Source organism: Aedes albopictus, chromosome 3 (genome assembly GCF_035046485.1).
Source record: "Aedes albopictus strain Foshan chromosome 3, AalbF5, whole genome shotgun sequence".
Classification (NCBI taxonomy): Eukaryota; Metazoa; Arthropoda; class Insecta; order Diptera; family Culicidae; genus Aedes; species Aedes albopictus.
The window spans coordinates 338723263-338741335 of record NC_085138.1 but is presented as its reverse complement, the minus strand read 5'-3'; the positions used below and the strand labels follow the sequence as shown (position 1 = coordinate 338741335).

General features: G+C 37.4%; 1 protein-coding gene across 1 annotated transcript in view; it reads left to right on the top strand.

The window, feature by feature from the left end:
* Window positions 1-18073, top strand: part of LOC109424724 (patronin) — a gene marked incomplete in the record, with an annotated part of 310451 nt that overhangs the window by 110993 nt on the left and 181385 nt on the right. The window contains 1 exon segment of the mRNA XM_062843097.1: window positions 16724-17035. Coding sequence (XP_062699081.1) covers window positions 16724-17035 — 312 coding nt within the window.

Here is an 18073-nt window from a genome sequence, read left to right as displayed (position 1 = left end):
TGTGTGTTGAAACAAACATAGAGGCTCTTAGAAGCAAATGTAGGGAAAGGGTGCGGTGTAGAACATAAGCACAGTGTTGCTACCGCCGTTATCACTTTGAAAAAAAAAAAGAAAAAAAAACACTTCATGAGTTTTGAGAACTATCATGACAAACAAATTCATTGGCGTAGTCTTTAATGTCTTTATCTCTTGAAAATTTGGTAAAAAAAACTTCAGCCTATTAAGTAGTGTTTGGTCAATCATGAACTATATGACGGTATTATGCAAACGTCAAACTAGAATATAAACGACCCAATCTATTCGAGTGACAGCTTTTCCTACTACCCATAATATATTTGAATCAACCAATGAATCGGTGCACGGTTCAAATGATTAAAATATTGTCTAAAATTGTTAAATGCTCCAAAATGCCGAGTAAATGTTTAACTTCAAGAAATCCTCTTAAGGCCTCATTTTTATTCACATCATGTGCATTTACGAAGCTCCATGGATCAATATTCGATCCTTAACTATATCTTTTAAAAAATTCTATAATGCTTTCTTTATTTTTGAACGAAGCAAAAAAAATATGCAAAAAATACTACACCATAGGTTCCGAAACTTTCTGGACTGTCCCTCGCGGCCCCCTGGATGAAGACCGGCGACCCCCCTGAGGGGTCGTGACCCATAGTTTGGGAAACCATGTACTACACAACTAAGCATTTTTGGTACTTACACAGTTAAAAATGTTATATAATTTAACCTGTAACAAAAGGACCTCGTCGTATCGCACACATTTTTCCATTATTTCATACAAGAAATTATTTGATGTGAAATTAAGTTAAATATTTAAGATAGAAATTTGCATGTCAATTTTTTTTCGTCGGGTATAATTTTCAGAAATTTTGCTGTGTAGTAACCATTCTCCGTTTAGTTTTCTTTGTTCTCATTGTTTTCTTAAATTGAAATGGAAAACATATAAGGTATGAGTGCCAAACCCAACAACTATTAGGTCTCAACAAAAGGGATCTCAACATCTACACCGGTCTAATAACTGGACACTGCCCCTGCAGATATTATCTACAAAAGATCGGAGCAATCCAAACCTCAAATTGCCGCTTCTGTGACGAGGAGAGGGAAACATCAGAACACATCCTCTACTATTGCAGTGCACTCACTCAACGTAGGTTCAAAGTTCTCAGCAAGCCCTTTTTAGGGCCTGCTGACATATGGATCTTATCTCCCACTGACGTGGTTGGCTTCATAAAGCTAGTCTCGCCAGAATGAGGGAGTCACATACTGTAACTCAGGATCTCTATTCATCAATAATAGATGGTCTTGAGTTCAGTCGATACCTAGGTATCTCAGTGACAAATATGTTACTGAGATAACTTGCGTACCTCACAGCAAAAGGGTATATCACAATAGTTCCAAAATCTGGACGCAGTGATCTTCACCCGACAAACGAGAGAGATGAGTGCCACAAGCAGTTTTACGCTCACCGGTGGCATTAGCTCGTTGTTAACCCGTTATTTGAAACACATTTTAGTTAGAAACCCGATCATTGCAAAACATGACTATTTAATGCATTTTAAAGGCACTCAAGTGCCATATACACTCCCGTTCAAAAGTTTGGGGTCACCCCCTCAAAAACATGTAATTTTTTTAGGCCCATATCTCCGCCAATTTGCGTCCGATTTCAAAACCCTAGGTTTCATTCAAAAGATAATAAGTCAAAGAAACTTCGAACATGATTTAAAAGAAATTTTTTCAAAAAAATTTGTATGTAAACTTAACCCAAAGTTGCCAAATTTTCTAAAAAATGAATATAAACTTACGGCAGTGTCGCTGGAAGTTGGGTCGACCAAATTTTAAGATGAGAGCGGTAATATGACCCATTTTCTATTAGCTTTCAACTGCTTTTTACAGAACTTAGCTAAAAAATCTAGAAAAAAAGTTATTAAGTAAATTAATCCTTGATGTCATCGACCAAAAGTTTGGGGTCACCCCTCAATATGATGTATCGGCCAAAAGTTTGCGGTCACTTTCGTAAAACATGGAAAAGTGATTTGGTGATATCTTCGTCATCTATAGTTCAATTTTAATTATTTTTGGTCCATTTCAAAGATAATTAACTAAATTTACGTTTCATGTCTTCAACTTAACGTATTTAACGATTTTTGTATATAAAAATGTTATGTAAAGTTAGCACATTTTACCACGCTTCAAAAAATGAGGCAACTTTACGTTAAGTTTTAGTATGTAAATTTCAACCAGAGCGTTAATGATTAATCATAAATTTAATCATGATTAATGATTAATGATTAAGATTAATCAAAATCATTAATCATAATCACAAAAAAATCTCATTTAATCATTAATCATTAATCTTAATCACACTATTTTTGCAATCTAATCATTAATCAGTAATCATAATCATAAGAAAAAATATTAATCAATCATTAATCATTCATCACCAAAAATGATTCATCATATAAAATTTATGATCCAATTTAAATTGGTTCAAATGCTGTTCTAAATAATATATTTTATGATTCATTTTTTTAAATCTCCCGGACAGAGTTACCTTTTACTTTTGAAACTTCAGAAACATGTTAAACAAAAAGTATATTTTAATCATTTCCAATTTTTTGTGATTGATTAATCATGATTAATCATGATTTTTAATCAATGAGCCATTTTTAATCCATAATCATAATCAATAATCACAGATAAAACCAATGTTAATCATTAATCATAATCTTTAATCATCCTCAAAATCAAATTAATCATTAATCATAATCAATAATCACCAAAATTGGAATTTTAATCATCAATGATTAATCATGATTAAAAATTTTGTTAATCATGAACGCTCTGATTTCAACAAATATGTGTGGCTCAATGTCTATGCAGTAAGTATCATTCATTTTGTTTCAAATAAGCCAAGAAGAATTAAAATTGAATGAAAGATGACAAAGATATCAACAAACCACTTTTCCATGTTTTACGATAGTGACCCCAAACTTTTGGCCGATACATCATATTGAGGGGTGACCCCAAACTTTTGGTCGATGACATCAAGGATTAATTTACTTAATAACTTTTTTTCTAGATTTTTTAGCTAAGTTCTGTAAAAAGCAGTTGAAAGCTAATAGAAAATGGGTCATATTACCGCTGTCATCTTAAAATTTGGTCGACCCAACTTCCAGCGACACTGCCGTAAGTTTATATTCATTTTTTTAGAAAATTTGGCAACTTTGGGTTAAGTTTACATACAAAATTTTTTGAAAAAGTTTCTTTTAAATCATGTTCAAAGTTTCTTTGACTTATTATCTTTTGAATGAAACCTAGGGTTTTGAAATCGGACGCAAATTGGCGGAGATATGGGCCTAAAAAAATTACATGTTTTTGAGGGGGTGACCCCAAACTTTTGAACAGGAGTGTATGCACTGTCAGTGCACTCCGATGCACGTTAGTGTCAAAGTTACGTTGCAATTAGCGTATGTCATTTGTTCGTTGCAAAGCAAATATGTTGCAACAGGTGAACGGCTGCTGTTGTAGATGGCTTCCTATGAAAATGTAGCGACTGGACGTTGGTTTTTCGACTATATCTCCGAAACGGTAAGAGATTCCATTTTGGCGTCAATGAACGAAAGGAAGAACATTAGTTTTTGCGCTTAGAAAAATTTTGTTAGAAATAATCTACAGTGACCGGCACAAAAAAAGATCCACTGTATAGTGATTACCGTTTCTAGTGAAAAATACATGCAAAAATGATAAAATATAACTTTCAATGAATGCACTACATCCATTTTATATTGTTTTAGTAATCTGTGTTGAAGAAAAAATGGTTTTTTAGGAATAAAATAATTTCTGATGAGATAGGGAAAATTGTTTAAAAATTGGGTATGACAGAAAAAAAGATCCACTTAGCAATTAATTCTGAATATTCAAAATTTCGCCAAATTTTCACACGTTTTGCTTCTTGGCTTATGTTGTTGATATGCTTTTGACACGTGAAATTTTGACATGAGTATTATCAATTTTAGGGTAATATGGTGCGAGTTTATTTTTCATGGTTAATATAATTGGTAAAAATTTTCCAAACTACAGAAGTTATCTGTAAACAAGAATGAATGCTATTATTCTACAATACAACAATAATTCAGCTTTCAGACATACAGGAATGTACTTTTTTGAACAATTTTCATGACTTTTGGTCGACTAAGGCAAAGAAATGCACATGTTGTGAAGATTATTAAGGATTATATGATACTATTTGATACTACAACTCAAACTCAACACAACTCAAAACACTCTGACGTTTGTTTATCGCAATGATCACCTCCATCTGCTTGTACTAAAGCTTGCTGGAGGTATATTCTATCTTATACACTTTGATAATTACAAAATTTCAATGTATTGTAAGTGGTACAAACTGGTGTTCAATCATAATGCTAACTTTTAGCATCAAATTCCACTGTCGCTTCAATACACCCATTCTCAGAATCAAAAGTTTGCAAAAAATAAAGCGTCAGATCATCTTGCTGTCTTCTGCAATATTTTTTGTTGGAATGCAAGGAATAAATGTGCTGAAGACACCAACATGATTTGACGTTAGTATCTCTTGCAATCACTCATTTCATGTGCGCGCATAATTTAACACCAGTGTGATTTTATTTTGCAAGTTAACATTATAGGTATGCACCATGTGTACCACTTATAATACATTGAAAATTTGTAATTATCATTGTGTATATGATGGAATATACTTCCAGCAAGCTTTAGTACAAGCAGATGGAGGTGATCATTGCGATAAATTAACGTCAGAGTGTTTTGAGTTATCAAATAATATCATATAATCCTCAATAATCTCCACAACATGTGCATTTATTTGCCTTAGTCGACCAATACTCATAAAAAATGTTCAAAAAAATACGTTCCTGTATGTCTGCAAGCTGAATTATTGTTGTATTGTAGATTAATAGCATTCATTCTTGCTTACAGGTAGCTTCTGTAGCTTAGGGAAAATTTTATCAATTATATTAACCATGTAAAATAAACTCGCCCCATATCACCCTAAAACTGATAGAACTCATGTCAAAATAAATTACACGTGTCAAAAACATCACAACAGCATAAACCAAAAAGCAAAACGTGTGAAAATTTGGCGAAACTTTGAATTTTCAGAATTAACTGCTAAGTGGATCTTTTTTTCTGTCATACTTAATTTTCAAACAATTTTCCCAATCTCATCAGAAATCATTTTATTCCTCAAAAACCAATTTTTTTTTCAACACAGATTACTAAAACAATGTAAAATAGATGTAGTGCATTCATTGAAAGTTATATTTTATCATTTTTGCATGTATTTTTCACTAGAAACTGTTATCACTATATGGTGGATCTTTTTTTGTGCCGGTCACTGTATGATACAGACGGTACCTTTATCAGCATTTTTAGACGTTTTTTCTCTATGGTGAATAATTTTCTGAGATTTTTTTTCCCATTGTATTTTTATTGGACTGCTGAAGTAATTTGGCGTCGAATTTACTAAAAAAAGTTTGTTCTACGATGCATAGTTTTTGAGATATGATTTTTTGAAGTTAAGGGTGCTTTACAAAATTTTGAAAAATAGTGAAATTTCATCTAGCGTTTTCCGGCAAAATAGTCCACTATGGTTTTTTTGAATTCCATATATGATCATATATCCGCGATCCCTAGCACTGGTGAAATTTTCATTGAAATCGGAGACCCTTCGGTCCAAAGTGTTCAGTAATAAAAAAAAATCCCCTCATAAAACGATCAATTAATAATGCCCATGTGGCGCCCGAGCCTTCCAAATAAACGAATAAGTAAAAACAAGGATGCCTGAAATCCAATTACGCGAATCCAATTTCCTATTAAAGGAGTCGATTTGTAATAACTTTGCCGAAGACAGAAGTCTCTTTTATCGAATGAGTGATGTTATACAGCCATTTTTCATTTGGAGTCATGTATGACCCCGAAGGTTTAAGGGTTAAGGCATTTTTTCACGATTATTTACTGCAACCAGTTTTCAATTAGACATGTAGAAATATTGTATTTTTATGCCTGCCGCACGATATACACTAGAAAAATGGTCATTGGCAAAGAAAGCTCTCAGGTAATAACTCTGGAAGTGCTCATAGAACAGCAGGCTTTGTCTCAGTAGGGACGTTACGTCAAGAAAAAGATGAAGAAATATTGTAGTTGGAGCTTCTGATCCTACAAGCTAAGCAAAAATAACATATTCGGTATCTATAAAAGTAATTAATAGCATGAAACGAGCTCACTATTGTAAATTCCAACTAGTGTTTACTATCAGTTCAATCAAGTCAACACTACACACAAGGTGTTGACAGGTAATCGAAGATTGATAAAAAAAAAATAATTGAGTGCTAAGATTGCGTGAATGGTGCTTCGCCAGAGGATTCCTGAAAACCCCCTATTTCAGTAGAGTATTCCCTTTTACCTATGCCGGAGAAGAACAAAAAGCGTCTACCAAGCAGAGCCCCAGAGCCCTACGAACACGGAGTTCAACAGCTTTTAGCGTAATTAGTTTCGTGTCATATATAAATTCTCGGCTTCCGTCTCGACGTCGCTGCTGCTGACGTCCGTCGTCATCGCCGTCCTCCTCCTCCGTAACAAAGTTCATTAAACCACCAACCGCACCGGACGACGATGTATCGTCATCGTCGTCGTTGTCGTTGTCGTCCCTCTAGAGCTAGTGAAGTGTTACGGCCAAAGTCATGACCATCAGCCAAGTGGCAGCAAAAACAATAACTGGGTCAACTTGTGCCGGTTTGAACAATCCACTAAACGTGCGCGCGCGAGTAACAGTTCAGTTACAGTTTGGATTTAGGTAGGAATGTGAGCGACGAGAGGGCATCAACCGACGAATTTCTCATGATTAATGCTAATTAACGGTAGCGCGTGAACCGCGTAATCGATTTTTTTCCCTATGTAGAAATGTGTGGCCGCATCACACCACCACACACCGCCGGCTTCGGGGCCGCCTCAGGTGGTCAACGAGGTGCAGCTACTACCTACCTAGGAGTTGATTTTTTATGCGGTGTTGATGTTACGAACAGCAGCTCTGGAAGAAAGCAAAAAAAGTAAACATTTGGGCGAGTCACGCTGCTGGGTGGGAGGTACGACCTTTCACCTTCGCGCGCGGCAGCTAGTGAGCGATCGCGCACCGGTTCGATGTGAGTGATTGCTACCGCGCGTCGTCGTCGGGTCGAACTCGAGGTGCGGGTGATAGATTTATGCATCTTATCCATAATAGCCACATGGTGGCGTGGATTGGCGGTTTATGTGGTTGCTGGGTTCGCGTGCGTGATGTGTAAGACGTCTTGAGCTGGGTCGGGAGTCGGGAGTCGCGACCGCAAGAGAGGATTAGCATTATTGCTGATTGAGTTTACTGGAGATTGCTGGGATTATGTTTGTAGGTGGGTAGGGAAAAGTTGTGTTAGCAATTTTCAATATCTGTTTTGACTGGGACAATATGTTTTCAAGTCCAGACAGGTGTAATCTTTAGCAAAAAATAAGATTCAGTTGTAAATGCCTGGGGAAAAAGCCACAAGGTTTCGCGAGGTGGCTTTTTATTTCCTACTGTTACAACGATGATCGTATTGGGAACTCTGCACCCCCGATCAAAGCTACGAAATTTAATGCAGCTGAATGGGTACGAAATTCTGGAGCAGTTCTGTGTTTTACCGCAGGCCTATTAGCCGATGCGACAATCGCACAGCTATTCAGCATGACCATGCTGAAGGTGACGGATTCGATTCCCGGTTGACCGAGGAACTTTTTCTTGACATCCTTGGGCATAGAGTATCTTCGTGCTTGCCACACGATATACGAATGCAAAATGTTCATTGGCAGAAGAAGCTCTCAGTTAATAACTGTGGAAGTGCTCATGGCACGTTTCGCCAATAAGAAGAATAGAGAGCGAATATTACATGCATATCGAGATTATCATCGATTCAGTTTTGTGTTTTGTTCAGTTCAGTTTAATTTTGTCCAATGAACAGTGCCATGTGCCAAAATGAATTATATGGCGACCGTTACAGTATGACAAATTGTGACAAGCATTTGCTCTAATTTGTATTATGACAGTCATTCCTTACAAATAGATATACGATCTCTCAGAAATGTTTTATTTTTTGTACTTCATATTAAAAAATGTATTTTCCTGGAAATATTGAAAAGTTAATTGCCTATGGTACGATAACTAGAAGTCCATAGCCTTCGAGTCTTACACAAGTTTGAGTCAATCCTGCAACGATCGAGAACTGTCCTGGCAGGGTCTTGTGGTAGCTGGGGATGGGGAACGTGAAACAGGTTCCGGAACACTACCGGTAGTCTGAAATGTTGTTTGAGCCTTTTTTCTAGCTCACCGTTCATCAGATTATTAACCCTCTAATACACAAATTTTTGATATCATTTTTCGTCATCTAAACATGTTTTGGAAATGTCAATTTCTTGATTTTGCTTTGGCTGACCAAGCCATGTGGGAAATTACACTGTTGAAAATGCTTTGACATCCATGTGCACAACAGAACATGTGCTCGATGAACAAATTGAGATTTGAAATTATGAAAAGAAATCCACGTACTCCGGTGAGACTCGAACTCACGACTCCCAATTCGCTAGACGGGCGCTTCTATTCCTTCAAGCTACGGAGTCACTCGACTATCTCCGTCGCCAGCAGGCCTGTTTTGGAAGATGATTCTTTTCAATTCTCGATTTCGTGAATTTCAGTTTTTGATTTTTTTAATTTTTATTTTTGAACATCCCCACATTTTTATATTTTTCCTGGAAGCCAATTTGGGGAACGGATTTTTTGAGATGAAAACATTTTGAGATTTTATGATTATTGTTGAAATATTCGTTTAATTTTTTTTCACAGAAAATTTTATTTTCCGTGTAATTTTAAGGAAAATAATTTTAGAGTGTATTCGATTCCCTTAAACAATTAAATAAAGATAGAATGATTTGGGAAAAATTTAAAATATGTTAATTGTAGCGATTCAATACAAAATAAACAATGACTTCTAAAAGGTGACTAAAACACTTCAATTTTTCAATGATTTTTAAAAAATCTATACACGCTTTAAAATACACCAAAAACTATTTTGAGTTATATAGAACAGTCGTAAATATCAGCCAAAAATATAAAAAAATGATTTTCCACGAAATAAAAATTACAAAAATGCTCAAACTATACCCCGTCTAAAGGCGGGATTGGGTATTAGAGGGTTAAAAACGTCGGGATGTGATGTGGTGCATGCACAGTTCGGTCCTCTTCTACTGGTCACACTTCTGGTGGGACCATCGAAACCGGTTCGGGAACACTATAATTTTAAATGTGGTATGAGTCTATTTTTTGCTAATTGTTCATAGCTTACCAAAAAAAAGTCATAGTTGAAGTATCGCATGCATGGGTTTGGTTCATTTTTTCATCTGTCCATTTCCGATGGGACACCTGGAACCAGTTCCAGAACACTGCCGGTAATCTTAAATGTGCTCGGAGCCTATATTTTCTCTACCGTTTTACATTACATCGAAATAAAAAAAAACACGATTTGATGTGTCGCATTCATGGATTTGGTTCACCTTTACATTTGACCTCTTCCGGCGGGACACCCGGAACTGGCTTCGGAACACTATCGGTAGTCTCAAATGCGGTCTGTGTTCATTTTCTTGCTGATCGTTGATCAAGTTAGTGAAAGGGTCGCGATTTAAGATGTCGCATGCATGGGTTTCACTGTTGCATTTGACCACTACTTTCGTTGGGGCACCCAGAACCGGTTCCAGTACACTATCGGTAGTCTCAGATGTGGTCTGAGCTTATTTTATTACTAACTGCTCATCGAGTTGGCGAAAAAGCTGCGATTTGAGATGTCGCATGCATGGTTTTGCTGCCTTTTTTATATCTGACCCCTTCCTGGGGTACCGGTCCGGAACACATAAATGGCTTCAACTCTAGAACGGCTGAACCGATCCGAGCCATTTTCAAAAGTAAACAATATGATCACTGATCAATGACAACGTTTTCAAACTTTAAGAAGGCATCATATAAACTAAGATAGGCGTAAAGTATGTAACACCAAGTTATAGAAATTCCGAATGTTAATTCAAATACAATTATAAAATCTCTCTAACACTACGTAAGTTGTTATTAAGGTGTTGTATCATTATTTAAACTAAGATTCCAAAGCTCAAACTTTGAATCAGAAGACTGCGAGAGATAAGGCTCACAATATTGAAAGAATAAGAAAAGTTAAGCAACTCGTTGAAATAGCCGAAAGATACGGTGCCGAAAGATACGGATCAATTTCATATGATTCGGCAGTTGGCTCGGTTCTAGCGATTGCTAGACCTACTTTCAAGCGGCGGTATCTAACTTACTACAGTCAGGTCTTTTTTTACGCGGTTTTCATTTACGCGGCCGCGTAAATGAAAACTCCATACAAAAATTTTTTTTGCATGAATCGTCGAGAAATGGTGAGACTTTTTGACGCGGTTTTTCAAATTTTGAACTGAGTTTTTTTACGCGGTACGTATCCCCCGCGTAAAAAACCTGACAGTACATGGAAAAGATGTAAACCATGATGTAAACCTTTTTTGCGACGCGACTGATGTGCAGCAAAAATGATGTTTTAGCTTTTTTTGCTGTGTACATATATTTTTTCCAAAAAACGGGGCTTCTGTTCAATGAAGTCGTTAACGAACCAACGAGTTTCAGGGCATTTCATACAGGACTGTTAGAAAATGATTAATAGCATTGTGATGTATACGAGAATTGAACTCAGATCCTTGGAGTGTGAATAGCATGCCCAGTTATCTCGGGTTTCGGCTCCCCAAAATCGTTACCTGTTCTGTGGCGAAGTTGGTTGACGCACCCTGTTAGCGAAATGAAAGGCATGTGTTCAATTCAAATCCCACCAGATTTACGTGGTTTTTTACGCGTTTTTCCATTTCAATTTGCCTAATTGTACCTATGAACTTCAGGCCTTCAGGAGGACAGGGGTTCCAGAGAGATTACTAAATTTCAGAAGGGTTCCAGGAGGATTTCAGAATATTTCATCAGTGTCAGGAGCGGTTGAACGGGGTTTGAGCGTATCGGGGCCCAGCGGGAACCGTTTAAAACCCTTTGGTATGACCTGGATCCCTTAAAACCCCTTTGAAACCTTCGAAGTCCAAACCCAAATAATCTGAAACTTCTGAATCCATTTGAAATCTTTTGGAAACTCCTTAAATGCACTCCAACTTCATTGCATTCAAAGCCCTCCTGCAACCCTCTCAAATTTCCCCGAAACTCTTCAAAATATCTCTGAAACCCATAAAAAACGCCTGCGCCTTAAAATCCACCGAATCTTCATAAAATGTCCTGAAACGCTTCTATACCACTTTGAAACTCCCTGAGATCCCTGAACCTCACGGATACGTTACTGAAACCCCTTTGATGGCGATTTACATCCTGAAATGCCCATGAAAACTCCTGAGACGCTTTTGAATCTCCCCCAAAATCCCTTGGAATCAGAGTTGATGTACACGTGCTGTAGTCCCATGTACGGGAGCCACATGGCAAGCGAGCTCCCAGGAGCTCTGTACATTTTGAGACTGAAAGTTGTGCGCCTCATTTTTCTCAAGATGTGTCTCATAAGCTTCGTCTCATGCGCTGATTAAATTAGAAAATTTCACGACAAAAACTTCCTAAACGAACGAGAATTGAAACCTTATCCTTTGCATTGGGAGTCCTTAGTCGTATCGTATAGACCAACCAGACACTTGAGTTGTGTACGGAAAAAAGTTGTTGAGGTTCTTCGTTACCAAGAAGTTGTTTTTCACCTTAGATACCAACAGCTCACGCAGCGCATGAGACGAGCTCCCCGTGAGCTAGGCGCTTAGCTCGCACCCACCAGATTTTCGTGAGCCTCCTAGCAGCGCAGCACACTGCGATTTTGAAGAGCTGGGAAACAATTTGGTAGGAGGCTCGCTGTCACATTTATGTACACATGAGCAATGGGAAACTCTGCTTGGAATATCTCTGATAATCCCTCAAATACCCCGAAGTGCCCTAAAACCCTTCTGATGCACTCTCAAGCCCACGAGACGCCCGTCTAAAGTCCCTAAATGTTCTGCTGAACCCTTCAGAATTTCCTCTGAGATTCCAAGAAACATGACTGGATTTTTTTTTCTAAACGGCCCTGAAAACCCATTAACCAAAAAAAAATGTCTTCTTCAAGAAATTATAACTCGAAAACGGATTGAAATGATGTCTTCAAAGATGTTTGAGAATATTTGAAGGACTTTTAGAAGTAAAAATACACTCAGAGTAATATTTATCGCGGATCTATGTTAGCTGGCATACAATTTCAATTTTCCAAAAATTGTATCTTCCGATTTTGTATTTTTTTTTTTTTTTTTTGAGAAAGCCGAATTCCAGCCCCAAATTATGTAAAGCAGCCTACGACAACATTTGGCTATCATGTTTTTACTTGTTTTTCTCAAACTTTTATTTTATGAGCTGAGCTTGCTTGAACTTGATTGACCGCCCGTGGATGCTACTCCAGTATCGCCAGATCAGCTTCCCAGCCAAAACACGATCGCATATGATGTTGAATAGGATGCAAAAGTGGAGGCGATATACGCACACTTGACACGCGGTTAAATGGAAGCATGTACGCATATGGCCTCCACTTTTGCATCCTATTCAACATCATATAAGACTTTGTGTTAGCTGGGTACACATACATACAAGAACCAGTTAGATGTATGCCGGAGACTAGCAGACATCTTCAGTTTCGTGGTCTTAAAATGGAAAAAGGCAACAATGATGCCTACCACGTGCCACGGTGCAACTGCAGGTCAATGTGGGGAAGGGGAGGGAAGCGATCATTGCAATCTTTTGTATCATCCTCAGCAGATCGAATATACCTCTGCGTCTGCACAAATTCATGCGGATGTCGGAGTGTTGATGGGTTATGTTTGGCAGAGGATTCACACATTAGTGCGTGGATGCCAGTCGTAGGATGATAGAAATGGTTGAATTATTATATGGCGACCGTAATAGCATGAAACATGGCGATCGTTATTTCCTTTAATCTATGTTATGCAGCGCCAATGCACCAGTTGATGTCATATACCCAGGATAGTTGATACTTTTCCGTCAGTCAATTTGACAATAGATTTTGTATGCGATTATCATTTTTACGGTACCGTAATCCGGGGTCAAATTGATCACTTTAAAACAACTTTTGCGGATAACATTAGTGGCAATTCAAAAAATGCCAAAATAATTTCTGGAAATTCAGTACCTAGTGCATCTCTATGAAACCATGTGACAGAATTTTGTTCAACAAATTTAAACTTTTAGTTAAATTACTTCAAAAATCAAAAAAATGAAGATGCCACTTTGGGGTGAAATTGATCAGTATTTTTTTTTTTTTATTCCGTGTTGGGTATTAGCATCACTGCGACCATTGTTTTGATCTATTGTGACATATTCCCCATTTTTGTTTAGCTTTGTCTGGATAACGTACCACTATTGGGAGTGGTCGTCATCACTTGACATAAAGCATTTCCCCAGCACGGTACTACACATCGGATGAAGTGCAATACCGTACTAGGATTTGTTCTCCAGATTTCAAAGGGTTCAAGTAGCCCCTTATCGAAGAACCTAATTCTTTGATTAAAAATTGCCGGACAATGGCATAACAAATGTTCTGAGTCTTCCTTTTCTGTGTTACAAAAACGACACAGATCATTTTGAAGTTTTCCGATTAGCTTCAAATGATATTGACTCGGACAATGACCTGTCATAAGACCAGTATACATACTAATATCTTTCTTGGAGAGTTCCAATATTTTGCGAGTCATTTTTACATTCGGATCAATGAAACGTTTCGCCTGCCTCGCTATTGAAGTGTTTTTCCAATTGGCATCTACTTTTGATAATTCCCATACCTTCAGCTCCATTTTAAGAGATGCAGTAGAAAGCCCGCATAAAGGTTCTGGTCCTATAAATTGGTGTGACGAGCCGAGCCTAGCTAACATATCTGCTCTTTCGTTACCTTCAATTCCGCAGTGACCAGGAACCCAGTATAGATTGACTTGATTACGACAAGACAATTTTTGAAGTGATTGGACACATTCCCAAACATGTTTAGATGTACATGTCGCCGAATTTAGAGCATTCAGGGCTGCTTGACTGTCCGACATAATACAAATATTTGAATGCCTGTAATTTCTGCGCAAGCAAATAACAACACATTCCAGAATTGCTTGAATTTCCGCTTGGAAAACAGTTGGCCACTTGCCCATCGGAATCGATAAATCTACACCCGGGCCAGTCACTCCTGCTCCAACTTGATCGTTCAATCTTGAACCATCTGTATAGAAAACTATTGATCCGGATCGAAGGTTCGGACCACCCGATCCCCATAGTTCACGTTCAACGTTAATCACTTGATATGAACGATTGAAGTTGTATTTTTTCGCCATCCAATCTTCATTATTCAGTATCAAGGGATTAACATTAAATTTTCTTAAGATGCTGAGATGACCTATAAGATCACCTGCAAAGAGGTTCACAGATCTGTCAATCCTTAGAGCACTCTTTTCAGCTTCTAATTGCACGAATTGATGTAATGGAAGCAAGTGAAGCAAAGCATCGAGTGCTTTCGACGGCGTACTCCTCATTGCACCAGTAATTGAAAAAGTTGCTAATCTCTGTAGCTTTTCTAGCTTTTTTTGTGCACCTTTTTCCCTAGTCTTAGGCCACCATACCAACGAAGCGTAGGTAATCCTGGGTCTTACAATTGCCAAATAAATCCATCGGATCATTTTTGGCTTTAGTCCCCATTGCCTACCAAAAGTTCTTTTACTTATCCATAGAGCATTTGTCGCTTTTTTAATTGCATACTCCAAATGTTTATTCCAGTTGAGTTTGCTGTCAAGTAATACACCTAGGTATTTGACCGTATCTGAAAGTTCCAAAATTGTTCCTTTCAATCTTAAAGTTCCAATCGAGTAGTTTCTCTTTCGTGTAAATGGCACAATATTAGTTTTAGAAGGGTTTATATTTAGCCCTTCCCTATTACACCACAAAGAGACTAAATTTAAAGCACTTTGCATTCTGCAGGTGATGATAGAATCATATTTACCACGAACTAGTATGACTATATCATCAGCGAAGCCAATTACCTCGAATCCTTGAGATTCCAAATTTTTGAGAAGATCATCAACTATTAATGACCACAATAGAGGTGATAGCACGCCTCCCTGTGGACACCCTTTTACTGCTCTGACACTAATGGAAGAGCTTCCAAGGTTTGCCGATATTTCTCTGTTTGATAACATCTCGCTAATCCAATCAATAATGCAATTGTCGAAGTTACGTTTCCTCATTGCAGATATCATTGAATTATGAGATGAATTGTCAAATGCTCCTTCAATGTCAAGGAAAGCTGCAAGTGAAATTTCTTTTGATTCCAAAGACCTTTCTAATTTTGTAACAAATTGATCAGTATACTATTAAGCATCGGTTAAAAAGAAAAATTTCCCTATCAACTTAATGTTGCTTTTCTAAACCCGAATAACGCGTCAAAACTCTTACAACTAGTGAATTTGACACTTTTAATGCAAAATTAAATTTTGAAATTTACCCCTTAACGCCTAAAGGTAGGCAATTTCCTTTGAATTATGTGATTTCTGTTACAATTAATGACCATTTCGTCAAAATAAGAACTTTTTTTTAACTTATTTATATTCAGAACCAAGGTTCCACAAAAATGTTAAAACAAAAAGTTTACGGGAAGTCCTAGTGGCAATCGATTATTTAGAAGATTGATTTCAGCTAAGTGAGAAGCACATTGCAAATTCCTAAAAAAATAAGGCAAAACTAACTTTTTTCTAAAAAAATAAAAGTCTAAACTCATCTCTAGGAATCTATGAACTAAATGAGGTAAGAAGTTTGAGATCATTGCGACGCTTAGAAGTTCCTTGTATACAATTACAATGCAGTACCCAAATGATCAATTTAACCCCGCTGATCAATTTGACCCCGGTTTACGGTATCAGATCCTTCTCTGGGTTTCTACTACTCTTATACTTTTACCCATATAAACTGCCATTTACAGTATGCCAGACCCTATTATATGGCGACCGTGATTTTGTTCAATAGATTTTTTTTTGAATTTAGTTTTCAAAATTGTGATTTTCTCAATTTGTGTTTTATTATACTTTGGAAATATTTTTCAAATGCTCCACAGATATCTGACATGAAACCCCCATTTAAATGCTATTTTATATAGTCTTAAAACGTCATTCAAGGCGTACTCAAACCAACCTAAGCGGAGAAAAAGTACTCTCGTGTAGCCTTGTCACACTTTTCTCCACCATCTGTCTGTGGTTCGTTTATACACTGACTAGAGGTATAGCTGGTTTTGCTGCTATATTCTGGTGTGGTGGGTAGCATACAATTGTCGTCGTCGTTTGTCTTGTCGCGTTGTCATGTGTTCCGCTCCAACGCCGTCGCGGTGGCGTCTATCCAGCCAGCCAGCGCAGCGGAATGTCCTTTCCATCACGGTTAATAGCAAACAAAGCGATTATGTCATGGTGATGGATATCAATTTATCATAGGGGAATCACAATAACCTTGAACTCCTCGCGAATCAGACTAACGCTGATTTTCTCTTTCTCTTCGCAGGCCAAACAACGTGCCTCAGTCAAGTGGCTCCTGTCGAAGGCGTACAACAACCGCGTGCCAGAGTTCCTCAAGGATCCGTTCTACCGGGACCACGAGGGCCAGGACCACCTGAAGCCACAGATCGTGGTCGGACTGGGGAACGCCTCCATCTACTGCCAGGTGCTGAGCAACATCTACTCCGACCCCAACTACCAGAGCCTGAACCACTGGTCGATCCTGCAGACGCTGTCCCGCAAGGGTGTGCCACTGAACGAATCCTCGGACCTGCCCCTCACCGAGACCGTTCTGATTCAGACGAATCCTCTTAGAATTGTAAGTATACGTAGCCACTACTGCGATGGAACAAGCACACAATTTAGTGCCGTCCTTGAACTTGACCTTGCTGTGAATATGATGTGATGGGGGAATGTAGGCTGGAGCTTGTGTTTCGTGATTCGATACAGAAGAGATAGTGCACAGTGGTCCAATAAGCTAATTTACGAGGCAAGATAACTGTTTGTTATGCAAAGTTATTGAAACCAACATTTTTGTAGCGTTATCAAAGAATGTACGGTTGTGTTCATAATAATAACAGAGATGGAAAATTTCCAATTCGTTGCAAAAATAACTATTTTGTTATGGAACCCCGGATAAACTTTCCCATTCAGTGAAATTCTTGTGACGAATACAGGGCATACTCAAAATTACTGGGACAAGTAAAAATAGTACTTTTCAAAAAATGTTCAACTAGCTGTAACTTTTCGAAAAGGGCATCAAATATTTTTAAATTTTTACTGTAAGTTCATCAACTAGTTGTGTATCAGTGGTCCAAATTTGGATAAGATCGGGTTATTCTACACGAAGTTAGAAAGATTCTAGAAAAGGGTATTATTATCCGATAGCCAGTTTTGAGCTGTTATATCTCCGGCTTCAATGAACCGAATGCAATCAAATTTTGATCATTTATGGCTAGTATAATGAACTTTGAAAAACATTTGACTTAATTTGAAATTATTAATAAGAAACCTGGGTCATGTTTTTTCAGTAAATTAATCTATTTTTCATATGCATCCCATTACTCTTTCAATTTAATGCCGGCCATTTGGTTGCTTTCCTTCAAAACATAAATATATTCAAGTCAATTAGAAGGAATTTAAATGAGCTATAATTACTATCTCGAATTTTGAAACGATGATGAAGTTTTGGATAAATTGGTGTTGTATTAGAAAAATAATCTAATCGTTATAATTTCCTTTCGTGTGAAGAATTTTTAATTTAATCAAAAGATTTTGAGAGCTTATTATATTATTATTATATACATGATCAAAATTTGATTGTATTCGGTTCATTGAATCCGGAGATATAACAGCT